This window comes from Ursus americanus, chromosome 3 (genome assembly GCF_024610735.1).
Source record: "Ursus americanus isolate L20-20 chromosome 3, mUrsAme1.1.p, whole genome shotgun sequence".
NCBI classification, from domain to species: domain Eukaryota; kingdom Metazoa; phylum Chordata; class Mammalia; order Carnivora; family Ursidae; genus Ursus; species Ursus americanus.
The window spans coordinates 32,463,096-32,490,552 of NC_142129.1; the positions used below are offsets into that span (position 1 = coordinate 32,463,096).

Sequence of the window (27,457 nt, forward strand, 5' to 3'; positions counted from 1 at the left end):
AGAGAAATGTGAGTAATTTGGCAACTCGGGGCAAACCACTCTTAGACAGAGACTACCTGAGATTCAAGGATGCAAATTCCTTTAAGCTGCCCAGGAATCAACCCAGGTTCTCATATATGGATGATCTTGATGCAGCCAGATGAAATCAATCTTAGACTTCCTCTGTCATTATGTAAATGGATAGGTAATCAAGCATGACTAACAATAACCGACTCTCAGTAACAAGATGATACATTATTTTAATGGTATGATTTATCAAAACAACAACTATTAACATACAAAGTACCATTCTGCTCAACTGCAGGTATAAGCAACGACAAGTATCTAACTCTTAGAAGAACCACTTATTCTCACAATCTGCCCAAACACATTAACCTAAGAACATGTTTATAAATAGCAAACATGATTTTCACATTGCAGCTTTCTCAAGCATATATACAGGTGTGTAGTCTTGTTGATGGGTTGTTTCCACATGCTCTTTCTGCTCTTGATGTATCCTCTGGATAGTAGTAGAGACATTTGTTTCTGAAGATTTTTTTTTTTTTGTACCCACCATTTGCAATATTTGTGCATTAGTATGACTCTTTACTCTTCTGACACAGCATTTAAATTGGAATATATCTCTACCGTACATTTCCTTGTGTCTTCTGGTAAATTCCACCACTGTCAAAGAGTTTAGGTTGTTATCACTCTCTTGCAACATCAGCCCAGCTCTACTATTGGGCTTCCGTGTAACACACCCTCTTTAGAGCTTGCTGTGTTAACCCTTGGCTTCAAGTCCTGGTGATGTAATGAGGGTGGGGTGTACTGGCAATCAGTACATTTCCTTATCACTATTTACAGCCATTGAGAACTATGCTTTTACTAATCCAAGTCTGACATACCTTTTCTGAAATGTTCACAGTGCAGTATTTTTGTGGTCTAACAAAAGTTTTCTTATATCATTAAAAATAAACATTTTTATAAAAATATAATACTTTAAATGTGTACATTGACAAAAACAGAGTATCCTGTGCCACATGCACTATACAGTAGTAAGCACAAAATCCCTTGGAACAAAACATTACAAAAGTCCTGCCCAGAAGAGCTGTTCATCCAGGTGAAATGGCCAGAACTCTCAATTGCTTTTATTTCCCCTTAAAATATGTTTTGCTTCACACAAAGCATGTCCAAATGAAAAACTGGACTCCCAGAAAGTTTTATTACCTCCAATTGTTTGTGGGGTGGGAAGCTGCCACCTGAGAAAGAGGCTAGTATTTCCAGTCCATCGATCCTTTCTTTGCCCTACATGAGCCATGATAGGAACCAATGAACCTTTTAGTCAGATGTATTCTGCTTTAACAACATGCTGAGTTACCTTTAAAAAACACTTACTACAAATCACTTATTTTATTTTCAGAGTTGTCATAAAAAAAAAATACAGACAAACCGTCTAAATGTCCACAATCATTAGAACAGTATAATTCTCAGTTGATTTCTAAATGACAACTAAATATTTCATTGTGACTAAGCTATTTTATGAGAACCTTCTTGATGTCATCTATGTACAATATGTAAATTCCCTATTAATTTATAAGCACATTTCATGTCCTGCCATTTTGAAATGTTCACTGCATTGCCTATGGATATTTTTCCATTAAAAGGAATGTGATACAAAAATTTAAAAGGGAATGTTTGCCTAATGGGCAAATGACAATATCAGTAATAAAAAATGTTAGTGACCATACAACACATGAAAGTTCTTTGAAACACTTTCATTCTAAATGAGTGGCTTGGTACTGGAGCCACATCTGTCCCGGACTTTAAGATTTCTTCTGAATTTTCTGTGATCAAGAAGCCCTCAAAATTCATTGCCTCCGTTCCTCATATGAAATCCTGTAGGATCCTGATTTTTAAACATTTCAACCTAGAATCCAGGTTTTGGCCTGAAGGCACAGGAGCGTCATCACAGCTGTGGGGTTGCTGTTGGTCACTGGCCTATGGGACAAAGCTTCTGGCTCTGATGCTCTGTCAGCTGAGAAATTCCTTAGACTCCACTCATTTTAAATAGCAATATAAAGTCCTATAATAGTGCAATCTTGGCAAAAGCAAAAAATATCTGGTGCCCTTTCAATGGCCAGGCAGTGAAAAAAAAATTGAACAAGTGTAGACTATTGTTTGGAAAGTTCTATGATGTTTCTCAGAAGGGGGCTGGTGAGGTATCCATCTGTCATGTGTCCCCCTCGCCGTCAATGTTATCTTGTGATGACAGCAGAGAAGGGTATGGAGCCACACATTTGACATTCACATAAGTAGCGTTCACATGGACATAGTGCTCCCCAATAAAAGTAGAGAATATTGCTGATATCCTGGAGACCAGTTCAGAAAAAGATGGGCGCAGTTCAGCTTTAGGGTGCCAGCATTTGAGCATCACTTCATATCTATTTCAAAAAGGAAGAAATGCCATGAGAGACTTCGTGAAGGCAAGCATTTCAGTAAAAGTAAAGAATACAGTAATGACAGAAGATTCTGTCGAAATTTCTACTTACAAGGGATCTGGGCAGTATTCGGGTTGTAGGAGCCTTCTGCCTTGCAACAAGTAAACTGTTATATCAAAGGTGTTGACGTCAGGATAAGGTGGTGCTCCTCTTGTCATCAGTTCCCAGAGGAGCACACCAAAGGACCACTAGTCAAACAATGGAAGGGAGAATCCAGGTGAGGACTGTGACCGTATGAACATGAAAGGTGATCAGTAGGTCTTGATAACTAAATTTGGCTTAGCATATTCAATACTATTGCTTGTTCGGGCAAAAATTTCCTTAAAGGTAATTAGTAAGCTATACATTTTATGATTTTTTAAAAAAAGATTTTATTTATTTGACACAGAGAGAGAGAGACAGGCAGTGACAGAGGGAACACAAGCAGGGGGAGTGGGAGAGGAAGAAGCAGGCTCCCAGTGGAGGAGCCCGATGCGGGGCTCGATCCCAGGACTCCGGGATCACGGCCTGAGCCAAAGGCAGATGCTTAACAACTGAGCCACCCAGGCACCCCTATACATTTTATGATTATACCAGAATTGGATAAATTTTAGATTATAAATAAATGTAAAGTTTTTAAAAAGAATATCTGAAGTCCACACGATGATTATGATTTCATCTACAGTTAGTACAGTACGGTTTCCAGGTTCTTATAGGGTTAAAATATTAACATATTTTCTATCTTTCTCTTTTCCAATAGTTTCACCACATTTTTTTGTTATTCACAAAAGAATATAAAGGAAACTTTCCAAGATTTAAATTCATTGGATTTCCAAATGAATGTAAATACTCTTTAAGAAATGTAACCATAAACAAAAAAACAAAGAAACAAAAAAGAAATGTAACCACGTCTAACTGTTAATGTTAAAAGGCAAACTCTAAGTCCATGTAAGTAGAAATCCATATTAAAAATCAGAAGTGATAAAACTGCTAGGCAAGAAGGTTCTCTATTGAAAACTAATTTCAATTAAATAAATGTAATTTAAAAATGCTGAAGTACAAGATTGATATAAAACAGCTGTATCAGTACTTTGTAGGAATATTGTAGGGATACAGAGAGGTTAAGTGACCTGCTAGAAATTCCTCCAATAAATCTGATTTCACAGGGGTATAAACATTTAAGAGTTCTTGACTCTTGGGTCTTACTTAGTCTACTAAACTACACTAAATATACAATTTCTTGATTTAAAGCTACTCGGAATACACTAGGTCATACATATTATCTTCCCCTGGATGTGTGCCAAGGTGAGATGACACAAAGAGAGTAATTCGGCATGTGTGGGTCACTGCTGGCCAAAGACCCTGGAAATCAGCTTTTCCTTAGCAACGCATCTAGGCCACTCACAGACTAAGAAGCACATGGGGGTTGAAATGAGGCCCTGAAAAAAAAAGATGTTTGGAGGGAAAGCAGAACACAGACCATACAGGCAGAGCAGGAAAATAGAACATTGAGAAGCAGGTGCAGCTTGCAGCACTCAGCCAGGAAAATAAAGCATGTCCAACTTAACACTGCTACAGTCCAAAAGAAACTAGGCAGATACTATAGTTGCTAAGACAAATGTCCATTAATGGCGCTTTCCCTTTGCCCAAGCGCAGGAACCCTTTAAGGCCACTGACTGCCTTGATCTAAATAGAGAAAACACTCTTTCCCAGGTGGGAGCTAGATAACTTTGCTGTCCCCCGCAGCTTCTCAAAATTGAAGTTTCCAAAGACTGAGTATCTTATGAGTCACAACTCATAGACAACTTCATTGTGTTAACCTTTAAGTTCCAGAATTTGCATTAAAGTTTAAATCAATTTGACAAGTTATGTACCGACACTTGGTGCACAAGTAGGTGACTGTCCAAGTTACTAGATGGGCCTAAGGTTGATTTAACAGAATTAAGAGGATTACACAACCCATTGTCACACAGAATAGTAAGACAGAATAAATAATATAGAGCAGTAATAGAAAAGAGGTACAAATGCTGTGAAAAGTAGAAGAGATAATAGTGGGGTCCTGAGAAAGGCTTCAGGAAGAAAGCGACAGTAAAGCAGATTTTGAAGAACAGGGAGCATTTGTTTTCCAGGTACACAGAATGTGAGGGCAGGAAGAGTATTCTGGATGGAGGGAATGGGCCCAGCGGTGAGAGTACTTGTGTGTTTTTTTGAACCATATAAGAACAATAGGTCACTCTGCTTGATGTGTGGAGTAGATGGGGGGGGGGGGGCAAGGGATAGATAAGGTTGAAATGACACCATGCTGTGGGGGTTTGTGAGAGTTGAAAGTGGGTTAAGCTGAAATGGATGAGACATGCAGTTGAACTCCAGGGGATGCACCTGTAAACGCTATGCTTTAGACAAATAGGAGAAGCGGATTCGCATACGGAGACCAGCTGGGGCGGGGGGGGGGGTGGTTTCTGAACAGGAGTAGGTGAGAGGCGCTACTGCATCTGGGCAACACGGAGCCCAATGAGACTGAACTCCCAAATTAGGGTGGTGGGAAAGAGCATATATCATACAATAAGCCAGGAACGGCCCTCATGTCCTTTAAAAAAAGATTATTTCATTTAATCCTTATAACAACCCTGTAATGTAATTGGTTTTGTAGATGCTTTAAGGATTAGGAAACCAATGTTTTGAGAGGCTGAGTACTTGTCTGTGATTAGGTCTCCTAACCCAAGCTGAGGCTATAGGTTGGTCTAGAGGCAAATTCACAAAAATGGGGTCAGAGTTGGGTAAATTTCTGAGGAATTATAGGACTTGGGCAATGGCTAGGAATCAGAGGAGGGTTGGAGGACTTAGGGGACAGGAGTGGTGAGAGGGACGCAGCTTCCAGGAAAAGCACAGTACTGCCTACATTCCAAATTCCCTGGAACAGCTTAGGACTGAGAAGATAGTGGGGAGAGGGGCAGTGAAGGAGGAGAATGAGGCTAACCTAGAAGAGAGCGGCTGGGGGTGAGGGTAGCAAGCGGGAGGGAGAGAAAAAAGGAAGAGGAGGAGAAAGAGGAAAAGAGGAAGGGAGGGAGGAAGGGAAGAGAAGGGGAGAGAGAGAGAAAGAGAAAGCGAGAAGGGGAGGGAGAAAGAGAGGGAGAGGTAGGTTCACAATGCCTGTGCATTAGGAATGATGGAAAGAAGTCGGATTTAGTTCCTAGACAGGAGAGCTCTGTGTGCATGGCCCAGCTCTTCTGAATATCTGAGCACCAGCAGTGAGCTCATCTGAAGAATCTCTGCCTAACTTTATCAAAGGTGAAGATCAAAGCAGTTATTAGACAGGAAAGGCCATTAAAAGCCATAAAAAGCGATAGAAAGGGACACAGCTAAGGTGAGCAAGGAATGGAGACAGCCAGATTTGAGCATGTTCACCCTTTATGTAGCACAACACAGTATCTTTCAGCAAGAGGGAGAGAGACATAGCACTTCGTATCTACAGAAGCCTACGTAAATTTCTAGTCAAGTATCTGAGTGACAGTTGCTGTCTGAGAAGTGTTGGCTTCCGTGCTGTGTGTAATGTGTGTGTGGGGTTGTCGAAAAGCTCAGAATCCCAACTCTTGCCTTGCACGTTCAAGATTCATCAGGTTCTTTGCTTTGTTTTGTTTTAAAAGCTTTGCTGAGATAATTTATGTATCATAAAACTCGACATTTTTTAGTGTGAGTCAGTGATATTTAGTGTATTTGTGCAGGGATAGTCACAATTCACTTTTTAAAAAAGGTTTATTTATTTATTTGAGAGAGCGAGAGAGACCACACAAGCAGGGGGAGGGGCAGAGGGAGAGGGAGAGAACCTCAAACAGGCTCCCCGCTGAGCATGGAGCCAGAGGCAGGGCTGGATCTCATGACCCTGAGATCATGACCTGAGTGGAAATCAAGAGTTGGCTGCTTAACTGACAGAGCCAGCAAAGCAGCCCCACAATTCAGTTTTTTATTTTTTTATTTTTATTTATTTTTTTATTTAAGATTATTTATTTATTTGACAGAGAGAAAGGCAGCGAGAGAGGGAACACAAGCAGGGGGAGTGGGAGAGGGAGAAGCAGGCTTCCCGCTTAGCAGGGAGCCCGATGCGGGGCTCGATCCCAGAATGCTGGGATCATGATCTGAGCTGAAGGCAGACGCTTAACGACTGAGCCACCCAGGCGCCCCTCACAATTCAGTTTTCAGATCACTTCCAACACCCCAGAAATTTCCCCATGCCTCTCTGTAGTCAATCTTTGCTTCTGCCCTCAGTCACAGGCAACCACTGATCTATATTTTGTGTCTCTAGCTTTGCCTTTTTCTAGAAATTTCATATAAATTGAATCATTCACTATACAATCTTTTGAGTCTGTCTTCTTCTGCTGGACCTAATATTTTTGAGGTTTATCCATGTTGCAGCAGGCATTAGCAAGCAATTCCTTTATAGTGCTGAATGCTATTATTCCATTGTATGGAAATGTTTTGCTTATCCATTCACCAGTTGATGGACATTAGGATTGCTCCTGGTTTTTTTCCTATTATGAATAATACTACTGTGAACATTTCTGTACAAGTCTTTGTGTGGACATATGTTCCCATGTGCTTATTGCTAGCTATTCACACATCTCTTTGGTAAAAGGTCTATTCACATCTTTTGTCTATTTAAAAAAATTGAGTTACTTTGTCTTATTGAGTTGTAAGGGTTGGTCTGGTTCTTAATGGCAGACTAACAATCTGGATGGAATATATGGTCTTTGAGGACAGGTTAATTCTCCCTACCTTATGCCTTCACCTGCCATCATCACTAACATGTTCCCAGCCTACCTTTATAGCACTCATTTCTTTCATTTCTTTCAGGATCAAAATCCCAGGCATTATGCTCTAGCATGTACTATTACATCCTCTTATTAATCTTATTCACCCCAAAGTCCCATCCCTCCACCATGTTCTGTAACACATTTATTAAAAACAAACTCCTAGTCACTCTCAACCTCGTCTTTAATGTCTCCCCTACTTCCTCAGGAACTGAAACTCTGCTTTCACTCGAAGACCACAGTGTCTTTGAAACCTGCTGACTCACAGGGAGGAGGGTAGATGACTTCTCGCTTCCCAATGCCACACTCAGATCTCTGTCCCGTCATCTCTGAATAGCTGCCAACCCTTTCTCTTTTGAAGTCTATGCCCTCCATTAATATTATTTTTTGTCTACCTTGTTTGCTGATATCGCCAGTTTACATTTTTTTTCCTTTTCAGTTGTTATTTTCAAGGACTGAAAATTCATGTTTCTCTACCTCTACACATCACGGTCCTCTGTACTTACCATGTGCAAATAGAGTGAGTACTCTCTCTCCCATTCAACACCCAGGCTCCTCAGTCCACTCTAGACCTCCAAATCATTCAAATCACTCAGCTTTCAACACTGTTTTTGTATGCTGTGTAGCAGTGGACCCTGATGACCATACCCCATTTCTTCCTGAAACTTTTTCTTCCTCTGGCTCTCATGACAGCCTCTTCTAGTAGGTCTCCTACCTCTCTGCTTTTCTCCCTCATTTCCTATGTGTAGGTTCTCCTGAGTAATTGTTTTTGGACTCTAAAAAGTCTATTTTTTAGAGTCTTGACCTCTGCTATAGACTGAACTGTGGACCCTCTATCCCCATTCATATGTTGAAATTCTAATTCCTAGTGTGGTGGTATTAGGAGGTGGGGCCTCTGGGAGGTAATTAACTTAGATGAAGGTGGAACTGTCCTGATGGCACTGGTGCCCTCATGAGAGGAGACACCCGGGAGCTTACTCTTGCTCTTTCTCCTGCATGAGGACACGGTGCAGGCCAGAAAGAGAGCTCTCGTCAGAACCCGACCATACGGCACCCTGATCTCACACTTCCAGCCTCTAGAACTGTGAGAAATAAATGTCTATTGTTTAAGCCACCCAGTCTGTGGTATTTTCTTATGGCAGCCCGAGTTGAATAAGATAACTAATGAGGTTGTACAAGCTGCAGATCCACATTTTCAAATGCCTGATGGGCCTTTCTGCCTGGATGTCTTACCCCCAAGTCAAACTCAGTATGTTCAAGCCTCAACTGGTATTTCTCCTCCTCAAACAACTTTTACTCCTTTGCTTCACATATGTGTTATTACACTAGCATATAACTTTGGTCATCTTTGACTTTTCAACTTCTTGTTAAATATTGTTGTTATTACCTCTGAGATGCCTTTCCTTCCATCTCTTTTACAGTTTCTGTATTATTTCAAGTTCTACCTCAAAGTTCATCTTCCTGCATCTACTCCTCTCACAACACCTTACAGAATAAAGAAAGACTGTAGTGTTATCTGATTACATTTTAATGTTTCTACATGGCCAGAGAAGGAATTCCAGACTCCCTAGTTTGCTTTCCAAGAACCTCTATGATCTAGTATGAATATGGTTTTCCCAGTTTATCCTCAGAACTTCCCTCTGTGCCTTCTATTTTTGCCAAATCACCCACTGCTTACTGTTTCCTTAGAACTTTAAAGATGCATACGTTCCTGCCCCTTTGCCTCACCTGGACTGGTATTCATTTCACTGCCCACTCTATCCTCCTTTAAGGCCTATACCAAGCACCACCTCCTCCACCAGGTAGAAGGGAAGTAAGGAATCTGGCTGCCCAGGTGAGGGTCTCTCCCACACTCAGGACTCAGTGCACACCTTTTTGAAGCTTGTTCTAGGAGAGGATGACCTTTGTAGATAAAGAAGGGCACATTTCTTTCTTTCTTTTTCTTTTCTTTTTTTTTCTTAAAGATTTAACTTATTTATTTGACAGAGAGAGACAGCCGCCAGCGAGAGAGGGAACACAAGCAGGGGGAATGGGAGAGGAAAAAGCAGGCTCCCAGCGGAGAACCCTGATGCGGGGCTTGATCCCAGAATGCCGGGATCATGCCCTGAGCCGAAGGCAGACACTTAATGACTGAACCACCCAGGTGCCCCAAGAAAGGCACATTTCTAGATTTTTTTTTTTTTAAAGCAGGCTTCATGCCCAACATGAGGCTTGAACTCACCACCCAACCCTGAGATTAAGAGTCACATGCTCTACCGACTGAGCCAGCCAGGCACCAAGAAGGACGTTTCTAGCTGAGTGCAGGGATAATGCCCTCACTGCTAGGCTTGTCTCAGGTACAGCTTTCAGATTTCTCAAGGCGGAATTCAGCTGCCTTTGAGCGATGAGTGGCTGGACTAATTCCAGTCTGCTCTGTGTGACCATTATTGATAGACATGCCTTCTCTTCTCTGCTGAGCCAAAGTTGCTGAAGGACAGAGTTCAGGCCTGGTTCAGCCTGGGGCTTCCTAAGGACCTAGCATGGTGCCCTGCTAGACAAATGTTTTTGATAACATTCATTTTGAATGAATTTATGAAAACAAGGTATGGGTTAGAAAATCAAGGTCATTTATACTTATGAAGAACTGAAATTATTGGTGTTGAAGGTTTCCTTTTTTGAAAAAATTAAATAGCCATAAAACTACTAAGAATGTTGGGTAAGAAAGTAGAAGAGGAGAAGGTCAGGGATGATCAGTACATTACCACATCTGACTTGGTGGTAAACTTCTGAGTTTGCAGACTTTCTAAAGCCATCCACTTCACGGGCAGCTTGGCACCTGTTTTGTTGTGTACACTATAGTATTCTTTATCATACATGTCTCTGGCAAGACCAAAATCAGCAACCTTGACAGTGAATTTTTCATCCAGCCTATGGAAAGGACAAAAATTATTACTGGTGGCTGAGACAGAATACTTTACAGTGATGCTGAGTATCTGTAACTCAGAACAAGGACTTCGTATTTGAAATCCATAACTTCCGCAGAGTGGGCTTCATCTGGCCTCTACTGACTAACGCTAAATTACAATGGAATTCTTGAATAAAAATGCTCGACATATATTATAGATTCAACAGGCCAAGGAAAGAGATCAATGAATGATGTGGCATAAGAAAATCCCTTTTGCTTTAATGGTAATAAGGTTGTTTCCCCTCCCAGCTTTCCTTTGTTGCTAAGTCGAGTATGCCAACTGACTACCCCAAGCAATCACAGGTCTCCAATTGTTATTTTACTAGTAATACTCAGCTTTAGCAGGGAGCTATGACAGAGGACTGTTATTCTACCTTTTCTTTCTCAAATGGGATAGGTATTACATAAAACTCATTTTTCCCACCAGTGAGGTAACAGAGAAATAGGATGCACAGTAAAGCCTCTAACAAAAACAGCAAGGCTTAACAAAAATCAATTTCCGCTATCTGAGGCTAAGTATCCTTTGTTTAAGCTGGCTTTTATGTTGTTACATTGACCAAAACCAAGGTAGGAAATTAATAGCACAGCTCTCTCATTCACACATACCATAAGTCATGAATCAGTGCTATGTGAGGAAAGCACTGAATCCATTACAAACTGTTGACTGTTGAATTATACAGCCCAGGCAGCCAGACACAAATAAAGCTCTTTGTATATTCATTCCCAAATACCATTTTTGGTAGGGCTTCTGCAGGCTGACTTCAAATCCAGTCTTAGGAAGTAGCAATATGTTGGTATTTGTGTTACCAGCCCTCTCCTTTTCACTGTAAAATGCTGAAGATCAAATTCTCCCTCCCAAACACTAATGCAGTGTGAAACCACAACATTGGGGGCTACTGGTGGGAAGTGAAAAGAAAAGCAAAAGCACACAACAGCTGTTTAAGACCCCCTCTGGAGAATTTCTTTAAAACTCTCCATTTGATAAAGCCTGAAAGTCCCGCCTACCTCCCCAGTGCTTACAGATCGATTTAAAACCGTAAAGGAAATAAAGGACTTTTGCATAAGAAGAGAAAACATCCTCACTAGTCTTCAACAGCGAGAAACAGATTCCTCTTTGTCACTTAATTTGGACTGTGGGCACAGAGATTCTTATACTTACATACAGTTTCTTGCAGCCAAGTCTCTGTGGACAAACTTTTTGCTTGCAAGATATTTCATGCCTTTGGCTACTTGAAGACCAAAGCCAATAAGATCTTTTACAGTTGGGTTCTGCAATCAAAGAGAATTGAAAACGCATTAAGCTAAGCATCCAATGATCTAGCTATGATCTCAGAATTCTGAAATGTTTATAAGAATTATCTTGCTTCAAACAGTAACTTGTGCCTTGTTGATGACAGCAATCATTTATTAGGTATTTATTATTTGCAAAGCACCAGGCTAGATGCTTTTGTGAATTTTGGTTAATCCTCACACACTTCTGTAGGGTGGATTCCATTTTCCAGATGGGGAAATAGAAGTATTTTAAAATTATTCTAGTATGGTGGCGCCAACAGATGGAAGGCCACTGCCATTGAAAAATAGCTAGTTACTCACAATTCCCAAGGGGAGGGGGCATGTCATGCCAGGCAAGGCCACACAGGGAAGCACCAGGGTTGGTCTAGGAGGGAGAGGGAGCAAGGGGAAAACATAGGCAAGAGCTTGTTTTGTGGTTTCTGAGGCAGGGTAAGCAGATGTAGGATTGGCTAGTTTGAATAATTTCAGGAGGTTCTGGGGTGCAGGGACTATCTGCAGTTGTCTGGTACCTGGCCCTGAAGTGATTACAGCAGGTGGATAGTGTCTCAGAGTGTGAGAATTCTTTAAAGGAGGTGATTGGGGTACAGGCTCTGAATTGGTTGGTTTGCTTGTGAAAGAAAGAGGTTAAGTTGTTTACTATCTCTGGGAATTTGCTAGTTCTGGGAAGGGCAGTCCCTCCAAGGTCAGCAAAGAACCAGAAGTCAGAGCATTAGAAATACATGGTTAACCTAAAATTTGTATGGAACCACAAAAGACCCCAAATTGCCAAAGTAATTTTGAAAAAGAAAAGCAAAGCAGAAGGCATCATGATTCTGGATTTCAAGCCGTATTACAAAGCTGTAGTCATCAAGACAGTATGGCACTGGCACAAAAACAGACACATGGGTCAATGGGACAGAATAGAAAACTCAGAAACGGACCCACAGCTATACGGTCAACCAATCTCCGACGAAGCAGGAAAGAATACCCAATGGAAAAAAGACAGTCTCCAACAAACGGTGCTGGGAAAACTGGACAGCTACATGCAGAAGAATGAAACTGGACCACTTTCTTATAGCATACACAAAAATAAATTCAAAATGGATGAAAGGCCTAAATATGAGACAGGAAACCATCAAAATCCTAGATGAGAACATAGGCAGCAACCTCTTTGACTTTGGCTGGAGCAGCTTCTTACTGATAAGTCTCTGGAGGCAAGGGAAACAAAAGCAAAAATGAACTACTGGGATTTCATCAAGATAAAAAGCTTCTGCTCAGCAAAGGAATCAATCAACAAAACTAAAAGGCAACCAACGGAATGGGGGAAGATATTTGCAAATGACATATCGGATACAGGGCTAGTATCCAAAATCTATAAAGAACTTACCAAACTCAACATCCCAAAAATAACTAATCAAGAAATGGGCAGAAGCCATGAATAGACATTTTTTTCCAGAGAAGACATACAAATGGCTAACAGACATATGAGAATATGCTCTGCTCAACATCACTCATCATCAGGGAAACACAAATCAAAACTACACTGAGATCCCACCTCACACCTGTTGGAACAGCTAAAATTAATAATACTGGAAACAACAGATGTTGGTGAGGATGCGGAGAAAGGGGAACCTCTTACACTGTTGGGGGGAATGCAAACTGCTGCAGCCATTCTGAAAAACAGTATGGAGATCCCTCAGAAAGTTAAAAATAGAACTACCCTATGACCAAGCAATTGCAATACTAGGTATTTATCCAAAAGATACAAAAATACTGATTTGAAGGGGCACATGCACCCCAATGTTTATAGCAGCACTATCAACAATAGCCAAATCATGGAGAGAGCCAAACATCCATCTACTGGTGAATGGATAAAGAAGTGGTATACACACACACACACACACACACACACACACACACACACACACACTGGAATATTACTCAGCCATCTAAAAGAATAAAATCTTGCCATTTGCATTACATGGATAGAGTTAGAGTATATTATGCTAAGTGAAATAAGTTAGAGAAAGATAAATACCATATGATTTTACTCATTTGAGAAACATTAGGGCAAAAAGCTGAAGCTGATGAGAATTGACATATGTGGCTATGTTGGGGAAAGGCAGATGGAAGAGCAAATGCACAGGTCCTGAGTTAGGAGAGTGGGTGGTAAGTTTGAAGAATACTAAGGGACTCATTTGTAATTAATTCTTCAACGTTTTGCCTTCTAGAGGTAAAACTCCATGTGGGCTGAAGCTCATTCTGCCTCTGCGCTTTGCTGTTTCCGGCACATGGTAGGCACTCAAAGATGATTAAATATACCTATCGGAGGGATGGTAGATCAAGGCAGCTTGCAGGACGGGTAAGAATCACTGCCCCAGGAAACCCTTCTAGGTACCACTATCTTTCCAGCAGGATAGGGGATCTTGAGATGCAAGTGAATGGAATCAGGCTCTATATATCTGAATGGTGCAAACATTTTACAGGTGCTTCTTTAAATAATTGCTTTTAAAAAAGGTTCAAAACAGGAACATTTTGGAAGACTGGCTGGCTGACAGCTAGTTTACCAGTGAATAAGCTTGGTAATATACTTACATGAGTCTCATTCCTAATGAAATTTCGAAGATCTCCATGTTTCATGTATGGTAGGACTACCAGCGGAGACCCCTCACTTCGAAGGCAGATTCCCAAGAGTGAGAGAACATTTGGATGACTAAAATCTTTCATGATGATTCCCTCGGTCAGAAACTGGGAAACTTCTCCTATGTCAGTGATTCCTGAGAAATCCAGCAGTGGAGACATTAACTTCATTATGGACCAATAAATACTTTGTCAAGTTCAGATAGGGAGAGTTATGGAATGTAAAACCACACGGCTGAATCTTGTCCTGACACCCCATTCTCAGAGTGGTTTTTATAATACATTTGAGTAAATGATGTCACCCTGTAATGTGCTTTCAAGTCATCTCCAAATTCTAGCAGTTAGTTTGTCTAAAACAGAAAAAGGAGAGGGAAGGAGGCCAGTCCATTTCTGTAGTGACTGTCTAGGGCAGGGGTTGGCAAACTTCTATAAAGGGCTGGATAGTAAATATTTTTTGGCTTTGTGGGCCATATGGCCTCTGTTGCAAATACTCAATTCTGCCATTGAGTGCAAAAGCAGCCACAATTACCTATGAAACAGGTCATTGGGCCATAGTTTTCTGATTCCTGGAATAGGAGGGTTTGAGGACCAACTGTTGTCATATGGTATCTAAGTAGACTATTCTCGTATAACAGTTTCTAATCATGTCCAGATAGAACTCCTGAGGGTCTGACACTAGTCAGTGTTGATTAAAGGTTAATGACCTTTAATTTATTAATCTGACTAGTACCAGTGTCGGTGATGATATATTTTATTTTATTTTTTTACGATGCAATGCATTCTGAGACCTGGAAGTCCTCACGTAGATGGAACAGAGATTATGTGGGTGGAACAGAGATTAATGCACACCAGGGACAAAGATTTCTCGCTGTTAGGATTGCTTTGAGTACAATGAGCAGTGGTGCCATCTTGTGAGGCAGATTTACTGACAATCATTCTTAATTCTTTACAGTTTGTAGTTAGGTTTCAAATAAACTGTCCCTTTAATTACATTGTGGTCAGACTTCCAACAAAATCAACCATATAGAACACTGCTCAGCATGGGTACTTACATAAAAAAGGTTGAAATACTTCTGGCAATAACATATCTTGGAAGAAAACCTTTCACTTGTGCATTAACAGTTTATTAATTCTGATATAAATTTGTAATATAGTTGGTTAATACTTTTCAGGCTACTGCAAATTCTAAGCAGAAATGTAAATAAAACCTTTAAAAAAAAAAAAAAGGGGCGCCTGGGTGGCACAGCGGTTAAGCGTCTGCCTTCGGCCCAGGGCTTATCCTGGCGTTATGGGATCGAGCCCCACATCAGGCTCTTCTGCTGGGAGCCTGCTTCTTCCTCTCCCACTCCCCCTGCTTGTGTTCCCTCTCTTGCTGGCTGTCTCTATCTCTGTCAAATAAATAAATAAAATCTTAAAAAAAAAAAAATAGAAATGTAGCAATATGGGTAGAAAAGGCAAGCACACTGGCTTGACGTGTGAGACCTGTCAGCAAAGGCAGAGCCAGGAAAACTCTAGCCTGAGGCGCACATTGGGTTGTGCAAGATCTATGCCTTAATTATGGCTCCAGGTCATCAATAATCTTAGCTAGTATCTGGAAGCATTCCCTGTTTCTTAAACAGAGTATACTTTCCATTTAACAAATATTTTCTCAATAACATCTAAAATAAAAAAAATTCTAGCATTAAAAGGGGGTAAGTATCACTTGTTTAGGATGTTAATTTACATAGACTACCTTATTTCCCCCCAAAATGCAGATAAATGAGATAGATATTGCCACACTTACAATTTTCCAGTTTCTGCCAGCATATTTTTCTATTTGTCTTATTTTATTTTTAAGTCTTTTTAATGAAAGTTGTGGTAAAAAAATAATTATAGTAATTCCTTTGGGTAAAATGAGTCATTACTACTGTATGTGCCAACATGCTTCCAATAGTTTCCATAAATGTTACTTGCAAAACAAATATTATAAGCCAAACACAGTTAAATGACACTCAGTTCATCCAAGAGCATCATTTCTTCAAACTCTTATTTATGAGGGCTCTGAGAAATCATTTCTGAGGGAATACTTCAGTAAGAATTTAGACCAAGCAAATTTTCAGGGTTAGATCCCTAATTCCAGCAGTAGCTGATTATTCCACAAGGGAAAGTATAAATCAACATTTTATTGTGAACTATTTATTGGTTAGTAAACCATGAAAGTGTACTCCACTGTTAAATAAAATATCACTTACGATTCAAAGATTTCACAGCACAGTGAATTTTCTTGTCATCATTGTCCAGCAAAGTCCCATGGTATACGCACCCAAAATGTCCTACATGAAAGGGAATTTGGTTAGTGTTACATTACTTTTAATTAGGCAAGAGCACTTGCAGGGCCCTTCATGATCTTTATTTCCTTCTTTTTCCCACATGGCAAAAAAATGCATTGTTTCTTATACTTTTAATTAATAGTACCACCGTGTGTGTGTTTGTAAAATATGTAGATGTAAGGTATTTCACCCTAAGATATAAGCAATATGATTATTTAATACATGGTAAGAAAATTTAGGTGATGCAACTGTTATTGAAGGCTAATACAGCCAAATATTCAACCACAGTGGTCACTGAACACGGGAGTAACACCTGCCTCATAAAATAAATTTATTATTTTGGGGGCGCCTGGGTGGCTCAGTTGGTTAAGCATCCGACTCTTGGTTTCAGCTCAGGTCGTAATCTCAGGGTCATGAGACTGAGCCCTGCACTGGGCTCTGTGCTGACCGCAGAATTTGCTTAAGGTTCTCTCTCTCCCTCTGCGCCTCCCCACTGTGCGCACTTGCATGCTCTTTCTCTTAATTAAATAAATAAGTCTTTTTTTTTTTTTTAAGATTTTATTTATTTATTTGACAGAGAGAGAGACAGCCAGCGAGAGAGGGAACACAGGCAGGAGGAGTGGGAGAGGAAGAAGCAGGCTCCCAGTGGAGGAGCCTGATGTGGGGCTCGATCCGAGAACGCTGGGATCATGCCCTGAGCCGAAGGCAGATGCTTAACGACTGAGCCACCCAGGTGCCCCTTAATAAATAAGTCTTTAAAAAAAGAAATTTATTATTTTTAAGGATCAGATAAAGTCTTTTAAATGTGAAAATAAAATTTTATTACATGAAGAAATGTAATAAAAGACTCTCCCTATATTCCAGTAAACTAAACTGAAATAAAAATGTTACCATTAGGAATAAGATTAGCATTATAGAATAAGGATTTCCCCCATTAGTCACCGGTTAATACGTAATCCAGGTTGGCAGAAACTGAAAGCCAACCGTCCAAATGAAGCAAATTCACTCTGAGTCATTTCATCTCGTTCTCTCTGGCTTTAGCCACATCACTTTCCAATGGTAGCCTTTCATCCAGTGGCAGTAATTTTCCCCAGAGGTACCAAACGTCTGATAGCTGTGTAAGTCACTCTTTAATTAATTCATCCATCCAGCCAAGATTCCCTGAGTTCCTAATATGTGAGTGTCAGGCATTAGCTTACCCTTTTGTAATGTAAAGATGAATAAAATAAAACCTATGCTCCTGAGGGCTCATTTTCTACTGGGAAAAACATATAAGTAAATAATACTTAATATTTAAAGAATCATTAATGGTTACTACTTCCTAAGAGAAGTAACTGCCATTTTAGCACCTTTCCTGATGAAAATTAAAAATTCTAATTTTACAATGTATAGAATTAGGACATAATTGGTGAGGCCACAAATTCTAAAACTGGGGCAATGTCTGGGATTTATAGGCTAGCACTAGAACTATATATTATTCTGATGTAAAACAGGTTTGTTAATAGTGTAGCTACTATCCAGGAAGGGGGACATGCTAAGGATTAAAATCTGGAATCTGCTATAGAAGAATGTGTGGATGCTATCACAGGAAAATGGGAAAGCCTTGTGTTCATACAAGGGAAATTGTCCCATCAGCTTCTCTGCATCATGCTGGCAGATGCCTGCTACCTTTTGCAGCACATATAGAATAAAAGGGATCAGAGGCCATTCAGTATCAACGGCAAAAGCTTTTTAGAAAAAAAGAGAAGAGTGCGGTTCATTTCCTGGCTTCTGGTTGCTTTCTTTTCCTGCTAAATATTTCCTCAAACACTGTGTATGCAAGCTGTTATTGCTGTTCTGGCTGGCTTATTACAAATACCCATCCTCTTTGTATAAAGAAATTGGAGTGCATTGTAGAGATGATATATGTTGCTTCAGATCAGGGGAATGCTATAAATTCCATCTTTTGATGCTGTCCAGCAGTGTACAACCTGCTATAAACCAGGACTTCACAGAGTTAGTCGCTGTTTTCAGGGTAAAGAAAGACTAGAGGTAGATATGAGTAAAAATATTGGAACTTAATGATTTTCATAAAGAAGTAAACTGCACCTTCCAAGACACTAGAGTTGCCATTATGAAAAAGGTAAAGAATGTGATTTATTTTTCATATGTTTAGGAGATTATCAAATTGCCTCCCTGCACAGGGGCAAATCCCCATGGATATGATTTGTAGGGCCCTATTTCTGCAGAACAGAAATCAAGTGCACTTGTTATCACTGCTCTGTCAGTTGCTTTCACCATTGTCTAAGCTCCTAATCTGCAAAAGCAGAAGATAAAATGCTTACTGGAAAATTGTATTTAACAAAAAGCCGAGTGGAAATACTTACCTCTTCCTATGACTTCATTGAAATGCACAATTAGGCTACTCGGCCCAATCACTACGTGCTGGACTGCCTGGACCAGCTCTGGATTTAGAGCACTGAGGTCAATGTGGACAGTATTTTGCAGTAATGGACTGGATATATCAGAGTCCCCACTGGTAAGCATGGGGGACAGGTCTGTCAGAGGATACTGAACTTGTCTGCATGATCCATTCTGAGATGAGTTAGGAAACTGGTCTGCAAGATAAAGCAAAATTATTAGAAAACAAAGCGAAACTTCACTTAGGGGAGAGCACAACAGGGCAAAAAATTAAATTAATAATGAAGTCTGGATTTTATAACTTAAGAAATGGTAGTTTTGTCGTTGAATGAGGCTAGAAAGAGCCTTTACAAAGGAATTGATTTAATAAAATTAATGATAATTCGGGAAAAGATACTGCCTTACATATACAAGAATTGGAACAAAATGTTTATAAATTTTCTTTAAAATAAACTAAGCACTAACTTTGAAAACTTGTTTAGTCTCTTTCCTTAGACATTTCTCTTTTCATATATAGCAAAAAGCCATGCTGGAGGTTTATTTTTTTAATATACTGTATTCTTAAGATTGGGAAGCAGCAAAAGTAGTTTGCTTTTGAGAGACTAGTGTTTATTAATGGAATTAATTAGTATTGCTCAACATCTATACAGATTCCTGGCCAAGGAAAAGTATAGCATAATGAAATTAGAAATATATAATGGTTAAATTTTCAGAATTGAAGGTTTTTCACGTTAGTAGTAAATTCTCTCCTATGTGGTAATGATGGCAGATATAATGGGATCACTGTTCAGAGAAGGCTAGAATTGGGTTAGTGTGCCATCCCCACTGCTTAGTTGAGGGCACTTATGGAAAGGGATCAGCATTCCTTCTAAGTTGATCTTTACCACCAAAGCTCTATAAGAGCCTCAGGCAAGGTTCTCTACTGCAAGGTGATGCTTTTTCATAAGAAATTGTGGAGCTGAAGATAAATTTCTTAGTGAGAAACAGGGCAGAGAAGCCACCAGTTCCTTTGCTCTTTCCACTGGGAATCCAAACATGTCAAGGAGAGGGGATCATATCTGCAACTGATATGAAGATAACTAGGCAGGGTGTTGAAATATATTAGTATATAACATGGGGAGAGGTGAGAGGGTTTAGGAAGGTCCCCGCTGGCATTAATACAGCTTTTTTGAAAATGACCAGGAAAATCAGAGCTTGAGAGAGGGGCATAAAAAGAAATTTGATGGTACTTTGACTATTCCTAACCCTGTTTAAGCATTTTCAGTATTTTCCATAGTGGACAGTTTGGTTAATATCAATTTGGCTAAAGCAGTAAATCTCAACATTGGTTCCACAAAAGCTTTGGGGTCACTTATAGTTACAGTAACTAGATGGAAATAAGACAGATACATCCTTAAAGGAAGGGTGTAGAACCTCAGGTGAGTACCTGAAATGTTGGATGGGCCCGGGAAGAAAGAAGCCCAGCTGGGTGCCAGGTTCCTTTAATCCCAGAGTCAGGGTTTTCAAAATGTCCCCAAGGGAAAGAAATGCAAATAAGCCTCTCTGAGCTCAGTTCCTTCGCCTTTACTTTCCAAACCTTTGCACGTGGAGATCAGAGTTCTAAATTCTCAGGGTGTGGAGACTGAAGGAAATCCTTGGTGAGATACAGGAAAAAAGTCCTCTGGCATAGAAATTCTACTGGCCCTTAGGCTAAGTTCAAACACATGCAAACCCTAATTTAAACCATTGATGTGAAATTCTGTTGTAATGCCACAGAGAATTCTGGGTCTGCATGAGACTGATCGGGAGGCTGTCTCCCACCAGACATAGAGAGGAAAGCTGCGAAGCTGCCTCTTCATTAGATGCTCGCTGTGTGTTCCCTCATTCTCCTCTCTGGATGACCTTCTTTTGTCTATTTTACTTTTCTATGTCTTGAAGGTTCAGGTTCAATGTAGGAAAGACAATAAAACTCAAGCTTCTTAGCAATGATGAAAGAGGTTTGTTCAGTAACAAGGTTGAAGGATTAAATTAGCTTTAAAAAAATTACTTGTGAATTATAATGATCTCAGATTAGAGCTATTAAGTGTGAATATAAAATACTAATAGATGTAAATTTCAAAGCTATAAACTGGGTTTGATTTGTTCATGTTGTTAAGGGCATGGATTTTCAAAGGCAAACAGAGTCATGTGGGCAAAGACAATATTTACATGTATCTCTATAGAACAAACATATGCTTCAAAAAATAAGAGGCAGTGAGGGTTGAAAAGTTAAAATATTAAGTGCCTTATTGCTCTTGTACTTGTTTTGATGAGCAATTTCTAGTTTTCCAGTATCCTCAACCATCTGTGACTCATTTTATTTGTCCAATGGTAAATATTCAACCAGGGAAGTGCTTGTACTTGACTCACGTCCTGGAACTTCTAAAGATAATGAAGCAGATACAATACAGACATTTTGCTTTTACCAGGAGATTTTAAATAAAACAATGTGAAATTCTCTGGTTAACCTGACCATTATTAGGCCTAGTGTTTTGCAAAGCAGATGGTGCTAACCACTCCTTTTTAAATGGCATAATTGAAGGTTTTTATTGGATAAGACGCAGAATATATTCAAGTCCTGGAATGTTGGCAGGTAAAAAGGCTGTGTACTCACAGCTCACTGAGAATCCTTTAAAGGGATACTAAAGGTATAATTTAAATGTTTGAGGATTAACAGGTAAAAAAAAAAGTATCAGTGCCCACTTATTTTTAAACAAATATAAGTTTTGTATCTTCATTCTTCCTGGGTTGTTAAAGAGAGCTTCACAATTTCTTAGCATTGAACTCAGATGATAAAGACCTTACCTTTGCTCAAAGGATTTTAAAATTAACATTTTTGTGAGAAGAAAACTTAAAGACTCTAAAGATCTAACGTAATATGTAAATGAGTCCATTTAAAAATAAGAGCCATATAATTCTGTGTCAAATTAAATACTTCTTCGGTCAAAGAAGACGTAAATACTTCTTTTTTATTTTTATAAAAATATAAAGGCAAAACCAAAAATAAACAACAAAGCCACAACCCACCGAGGTGTATATATAGGTATTTCTTAGAATGATAAACTGAAATATACCTTCTGGAAAAGTAGCTCGGTAGTCTACAGATTCATTTGAAACCATTTCTGTAGTTGGGCTTACACTTCGGGCACTTACAAGCCTATCCAAATGAGGAGTGTGTACTCTTGCATCATAGCGAACTAATTCACTGCCCAGATCTTAAAACAGAGAGAGAGAAAGAGCTTGTTAAAGACTTGGCTATCATGGGTCCCAGTAGACCTTGAACTCATGGGTTTGTGGATTGCATATAAAACAACACACATGAATCGATGGCAATTTTAAACTGTAATGACTTCAGGTAACTTCTTAAAGCAAATAGTAACAACAACAAAAAAATGCACCTTTAATTTGCTTTCTCCTTTTCAGCCACAGGAAAAGCCCAAGTAATAATAAGAGTATTAATGATATTGAGATAACACCAACAATCAATCCTGTGAAGTTCTGATCTGGTTGAACAATTACTTTTCCAAGGACGGTTGAAGAAACTGCTTGCTTCCACTAAAAATGACAAATACAGAAAAGTCAGAATTTAGCCATGATACATACAAAATATACTACACAGGTTGAATCACTCTCCTTGGACCCAAAGTATCAGCTGGTTATTAATGTTCTAGAAGGGATATTACTGCCTTCAGAGCAATAAGGTATTCCTCAATTCTGTTTCAGTGTTCAAATAATTAGGGGTTACTGATCCCTAAAGTATTTATATGATACTTAGCTATTGTACTTGTAACTAGGTATTAGGGATAAAAAGATAAATAAAAACCAGTTTTTGATCTTGACGAACTAAATTACAGAAAGAGAGATAAACACATAAATAAGTGATATCACAATATGAAATATACCTTAGAAGTGTGAATAATCAGTAAGAAACAAATAATGAGATAGTCACTCTAGCTTGAAGGGTTGGGTAGAGGGCAGAGAAGACTTCCCATAAGAGGTAAATAATCATGTGGAATAATAAAGTTGCAAAATATTTTTATTCCACTTTTGAGACATAGAAGAAATCTTTGAGGATCCTTCTGGCTTTCACATGGTATGATTTTTAAGGATTTATGGTCCTTTTGAATTCAAACTCTGATAGCATGATTCAGCCTCAAATTTTATAATATTTTTGTACTTTCCCATTTCATAACTCTCCCCCCCTCCATTTTATAACTTTTTAGAAGACTTCAGGAACCTTTAAAATTCACTCATTCGTCAATAAACAAAATGTGGTATATCTATATGATGGAATACTACTTAGCCTTAAAAATAATGAAGTCCTGACACATACTAGAACACGTATGAACGTGAAAACATGTTAAGTAAAATAAGCCAAACACACATGGACAAATATTGTATGATTCCATTTATATGAAATATTTAGAATAGGCAAATTCATAAAGACAAAACATAGATTAGAGGTTACCTGGGGCTGGGGAAGAGGAGGGAATATGACAGTATGGCTTAATGGTTCTAGGGTTTCTGTTTGGGGTGATGAAAAAGTTTTGGAAGTAGTGGTGATGGTTGCGCAATATTGTGAATGTAATTAATGTCACTGAATTGTACACTGAAAAATAGTTAAAATGTCAAATTTTATGATACATGTATTTTGCCACAATTTAAAAAATTAATAAGGTAATATACCCAAAACCACTGAACTGTGCACTTTAAATGTGTGAGTTGTATGGTGCAACATGAAAGAAGTTATTATACAATAGTTTAATTCTTATTTTACTTTGTCCATGCATTTGAGGTCACTGTGGAGAGCAGCAGTTTGTTGGCTCTGGCCTCCTGGTGCTAAGAGGTGGGGGGAGGGGCACTCTGGGATGTGCCCTTATCCCTTCTGAGAGTTACAGTAAATTTTGGCAAAAGTGGGGCATGATGGAGAGGGAGTGTGGCTAGGAGGACTTTTGAGATCCACCCTCTGAAGCTTGGGAAGGAGACAGTGCAACAAAAACTCAATAATTCTAAAATAACAACGAAGAATCGAGGCTGAGCTGATGAGCCAAAGCCAACACACAAATGAGCTTTAATGATTTATTTTAAGCCTGCAAGTGACATAATTACACTGGCATCTTTATTTACATCATGAGAGAAATGCAGGAATCCCACCTCTATATTTAGCTCGTTGTTCAATCTCAGCAGGTCATTGGGGACCTTGCATAAAACGGCTTCAGAATCTGAGTATATAGTCTCACAGCTCTTATTTCCAACTTTTAACACTTCACCTTTAACTGCTTCAGGGTCAATATCATTTCCCTGAAAGAAAAAAAGAGGTTGTTAGCACTTCACAGTTTTGCAGGAATGCTAACAATTGTGAAAGAACATAAATACACTGCAAACATAGGCCATGTTGTTTGCCAAGGCAGATGATTTTACGATACTCACTTTTGTGGGAATTTGGATAGTTGCAAGAGAGCATGACCATTTTGGGGCACTAATTAGGATTCACAACATATAGATTTTTATAATTTTTTTAAAGATTTTATTCATAAGTAATCTCTACACCCAATGTGGGGCTCAAATTTACAATCCCGAGATCAAGAGTTGCGTGCTCTACAGACTAAACCAGCCAGGCGGCGCCCTTATATCTTTTCTATCAAATTGGATTTTAGAGCAAAGGAGAGATTTTTGTTCCACACCCTTTCATCCAATGACCTCTTACCCATAATCACCTTATTAATGTCTTTAGGGGGTATCAGTGGTTGGCAAAAAAGGAAATAACTTAGAGATTCAGTTGTTGCACTAACACTGCCTCATGCAGTGACACTGAACCTTGTCTTTACTTTCAGAATCACATTGAGAGCTTTACAAAATACTGATGCCTGGGTCCCATCTCCAGAGATTCTGAACTAATTGATCTATGTTAATATATTCCTTTTGCGTTTGAGTTGGGCAGTTTCTTTTCATCCTTCCTGCACAGCTAAATCCTACACATAAATAAATTCAATCTTACAGAAATTCCTGCAAGATGCTGTATGACAGTCATTATAATTTGAGAGCATGATTACATTATTTTGAACACTTAGTTACATGAGGATTTAAAAAAATTATGCAACTTGACATATTTAGTTAACTGAAGTAACTATTAGGAATTTAAGAAATATCAACATTTTGTTGAAGAAACCAATAATTAGCCTTGGGAAAGAAGTGAAAATGTAGGTACAACTTCTTACATCAAGACTTAATGAGTACAGTTATTTATTAAAAGTTAAAAGGAGGATATATCAAAACATATTACTCTTTTTCTTATGGACAAAGAGCAGCCAGTAAGAACTATAGTACTGCTACTTGTTTTATGTGATCTTTAAGTACTTGGCAAACTGCTTTTATATACAGTGTCTTACATGGATTTCAAAAGATCGGTAGGTCAGAAATCATTCTGGGAGAAGTTAGAAGAAAATACTTCTTTCTAACATGAATCTGGAGTCTAAGAAAAAATGGAAAGAGACAAACCTTATCCTTCTATTTCCTACGTATTTCTAGAGGCAGTATGTGTATGCCACTGAACCAGGTCAGCCACACAGGGCAATTCAACATAAAAGCACATAAATCTAACAGGTCACTTTGGGGCTTCAAATGACGACTTGTTGGTTAGGTCTGGGGAGGGGTAAGGCACTCACTCACATATTGGAGGGAATTCAGGGAATGACAAAGAAAAGAGATTAAAGAGTTGAAGGCTTGATTTATGAGGGAATGACTATAATGTGTCTTGCTTGCTTAGATGATAACGAAGGCTGGGGGAGGGGATGAACATACTGCATTTGCACTTCCAATACTCCTTCGTTTAGGCACAGGTCTCCTTGGATGTTGCATAAAGGCTTCTCTAAAACAAAAACAGACCACTCAGCTAACCTTGAACTCCTTTTCGTTGTGCCTAGCTGAGAACATACAATAAATTGTGACATACAAGTAATTACTATCAGCTTTGTACGTGTAATTGCTTTAAAAGTCTACCATCCAGGATGTCCCAAAAGGGATACTGGCCGTCCACTACTGTGTGCAGAGGGACCCGAGTCAGAAAAAAATAAAAATACACATAGGGTACTCTTTGTCATTTAAAATAAACATATCTTTATGGAGTTATGGGGGGAAAAATGCATATGCTTAGAACTTTTTTCATTTACTTTTTATTATTTAATATTTATTATTAAATAGAAGAACATACAAATTGGCTCAGTTCTTCAGTCATTAAAATGGTAATATACTCTTTTAAATAAAGCAGCACAGAAAAGACTTTCTGGTCTTTAATCCCCTACACAAATAGAGCAATTTAGAATTATAATTATCTCATTTTATCTTGTAAAGACAGCTCCCCTGAGGTAGGTGTTATTGTCATTCCAGCTTTACACATTGAGAACTAAGGTTCAAAAAGGGACTAAGTCTTGAAGCAAATCAAATTCCATTTGATACAAAATCTACTTACCATCCACTGTGTGTTAGACTCTATTCTAGTTACTAAGAATATAAAGATGAACAAGAGGCTTTTCTTTTCACGGTAATATTAAAATAAGTATATTTCTAAAGTGAAAACTAATTACTCCTAAGTGTTATGTTAGGATGTCCCTTATTCCTTTCATCTCCAACTCTGGCCAGGTGTGACACAGTGTTTCTAGCTAGGATTCAGGCCTGGGCACCCATGTCTGAGCTGGTTACAGAACATAATGGATGGAGGCAGTAGGTAGAATTTGAAAAATAGCATTATAGCAGGAGGGATCTTACAAGATTTCATATATCCAGGTGGCCACAAGATTGAATCTGGGAAAGCCAGCTAGAGCAGTGAGGTGCAGGTTGGGAGAGGACCCAGGGAGGCAACAGTCCAGGGAGGTTGGCAAGCAGAAAGTCAGCGAGTTTGTGGTGACAGGGTCAGGAGGGAGAGATTTATACTTCTTCCAGAGGATAGGAGTCCCTCGGTTTAGAGACTAGGCAAAAGAACCTTCACAGAAACCTTCAAAACTGAGTTCCACAGGATGTTAATAGGCATTTGCAGAAACTTCCTGGTCATTTGGGAAAAGCTGCATGAACTAAAATTAAAATGGCTTCTTCACTGGCTAGTTGGGGCACTGTGAAATTGCTGATCTTCCTGCCCCCCTTTCCTGGTTTAGCTGACTTCTCCAGACTGGACTTCTGAAGCATCTCTATGACCATATACATCAATATGCTCCAAAATAACATAAATCCCCAGGTCAGTGTCAGGCAGTCTTTGTTCCAGCATTACATACTGTACTGTCTACTTTCCATAAAATACGCTCATGCACAAAACGTCACATAATAAGGCAATTAGGGAAAAGACAGGGTTTCTTTACAAATATCTAATAATCAATTCTGTTTAAAGAATTGTTTAGAGCTATCTCACCTAATGAATTGTAAAGATAACTATATACCATATGATAGAAAAGTATCTCTATTATGAAAAGTATTTTGGTATACATTAAATGAAAGTTGATATGAAAAGCATTGTAATCTACTGTAAAGATGAAATGGAATCAAGAGACTTGAGTGTGAGTCCTAGTTCTGCTGTTTGCTCCCTAGGTAGCCCAAGCTTTCTAAACCTATGTTTACTTATTTGTT

General features: G+C 39.1%; 1 protein-coding gene across 2 annotated transcripts in view; it reads right to left on the minus strand.

Moving 5' to 3' along the window:
- Positions 1-219: 219 nt before the first annotated feature.
- Positions 220-27,457, minus strand: part of MET (MET proto-oncogene, receptor tyrosine kinase) — a 110,823-nt gene continuing 83,585 nt past the window's right edge. For both annotated transcript variants that reach the window (XM_045792794.2, XM_045792793.2), the window contains 10 exons: positions 23,999-24,145; positions 22,243-22,399; positions 21,919-22,059; positions 18,793-19,023; positions 16,349-16,429; positions 14,073-14,254; positions 11,365-11,474; positions 10,003-10,168; positions 2,529-2,665; positions 220-2,420 (listed from right to left, as the gene is read on the minus strand). In XM_045792794.2, the coding sequence (XP_045648750.1) occupies positions 2,210-2,420; positions 2,529-2,665; positions 10,003-10,168; positions 11,365-11,474; positions 14,073-14,254; positions 16,349-16,429; positions 18,793-19,023; positions 21,919-22,059; positions 22,243-22,399; positions 23,999-24,145 (1,563 nt within the window). In that variant the 3' untranslated portion in view covers positions 220-2,209. The remainder of the gene's footprint in view (positions 2,421-2,528; positions 2,666-10,002; positions 10,169-11,364; positions 11,475-14,072; positions 14,255-16,348; positions 16,430-18,792; positions 19,024-21,918; positions 22,060-22,242; positions 22,400-23,998; positions 24,146-27,457) is intronic.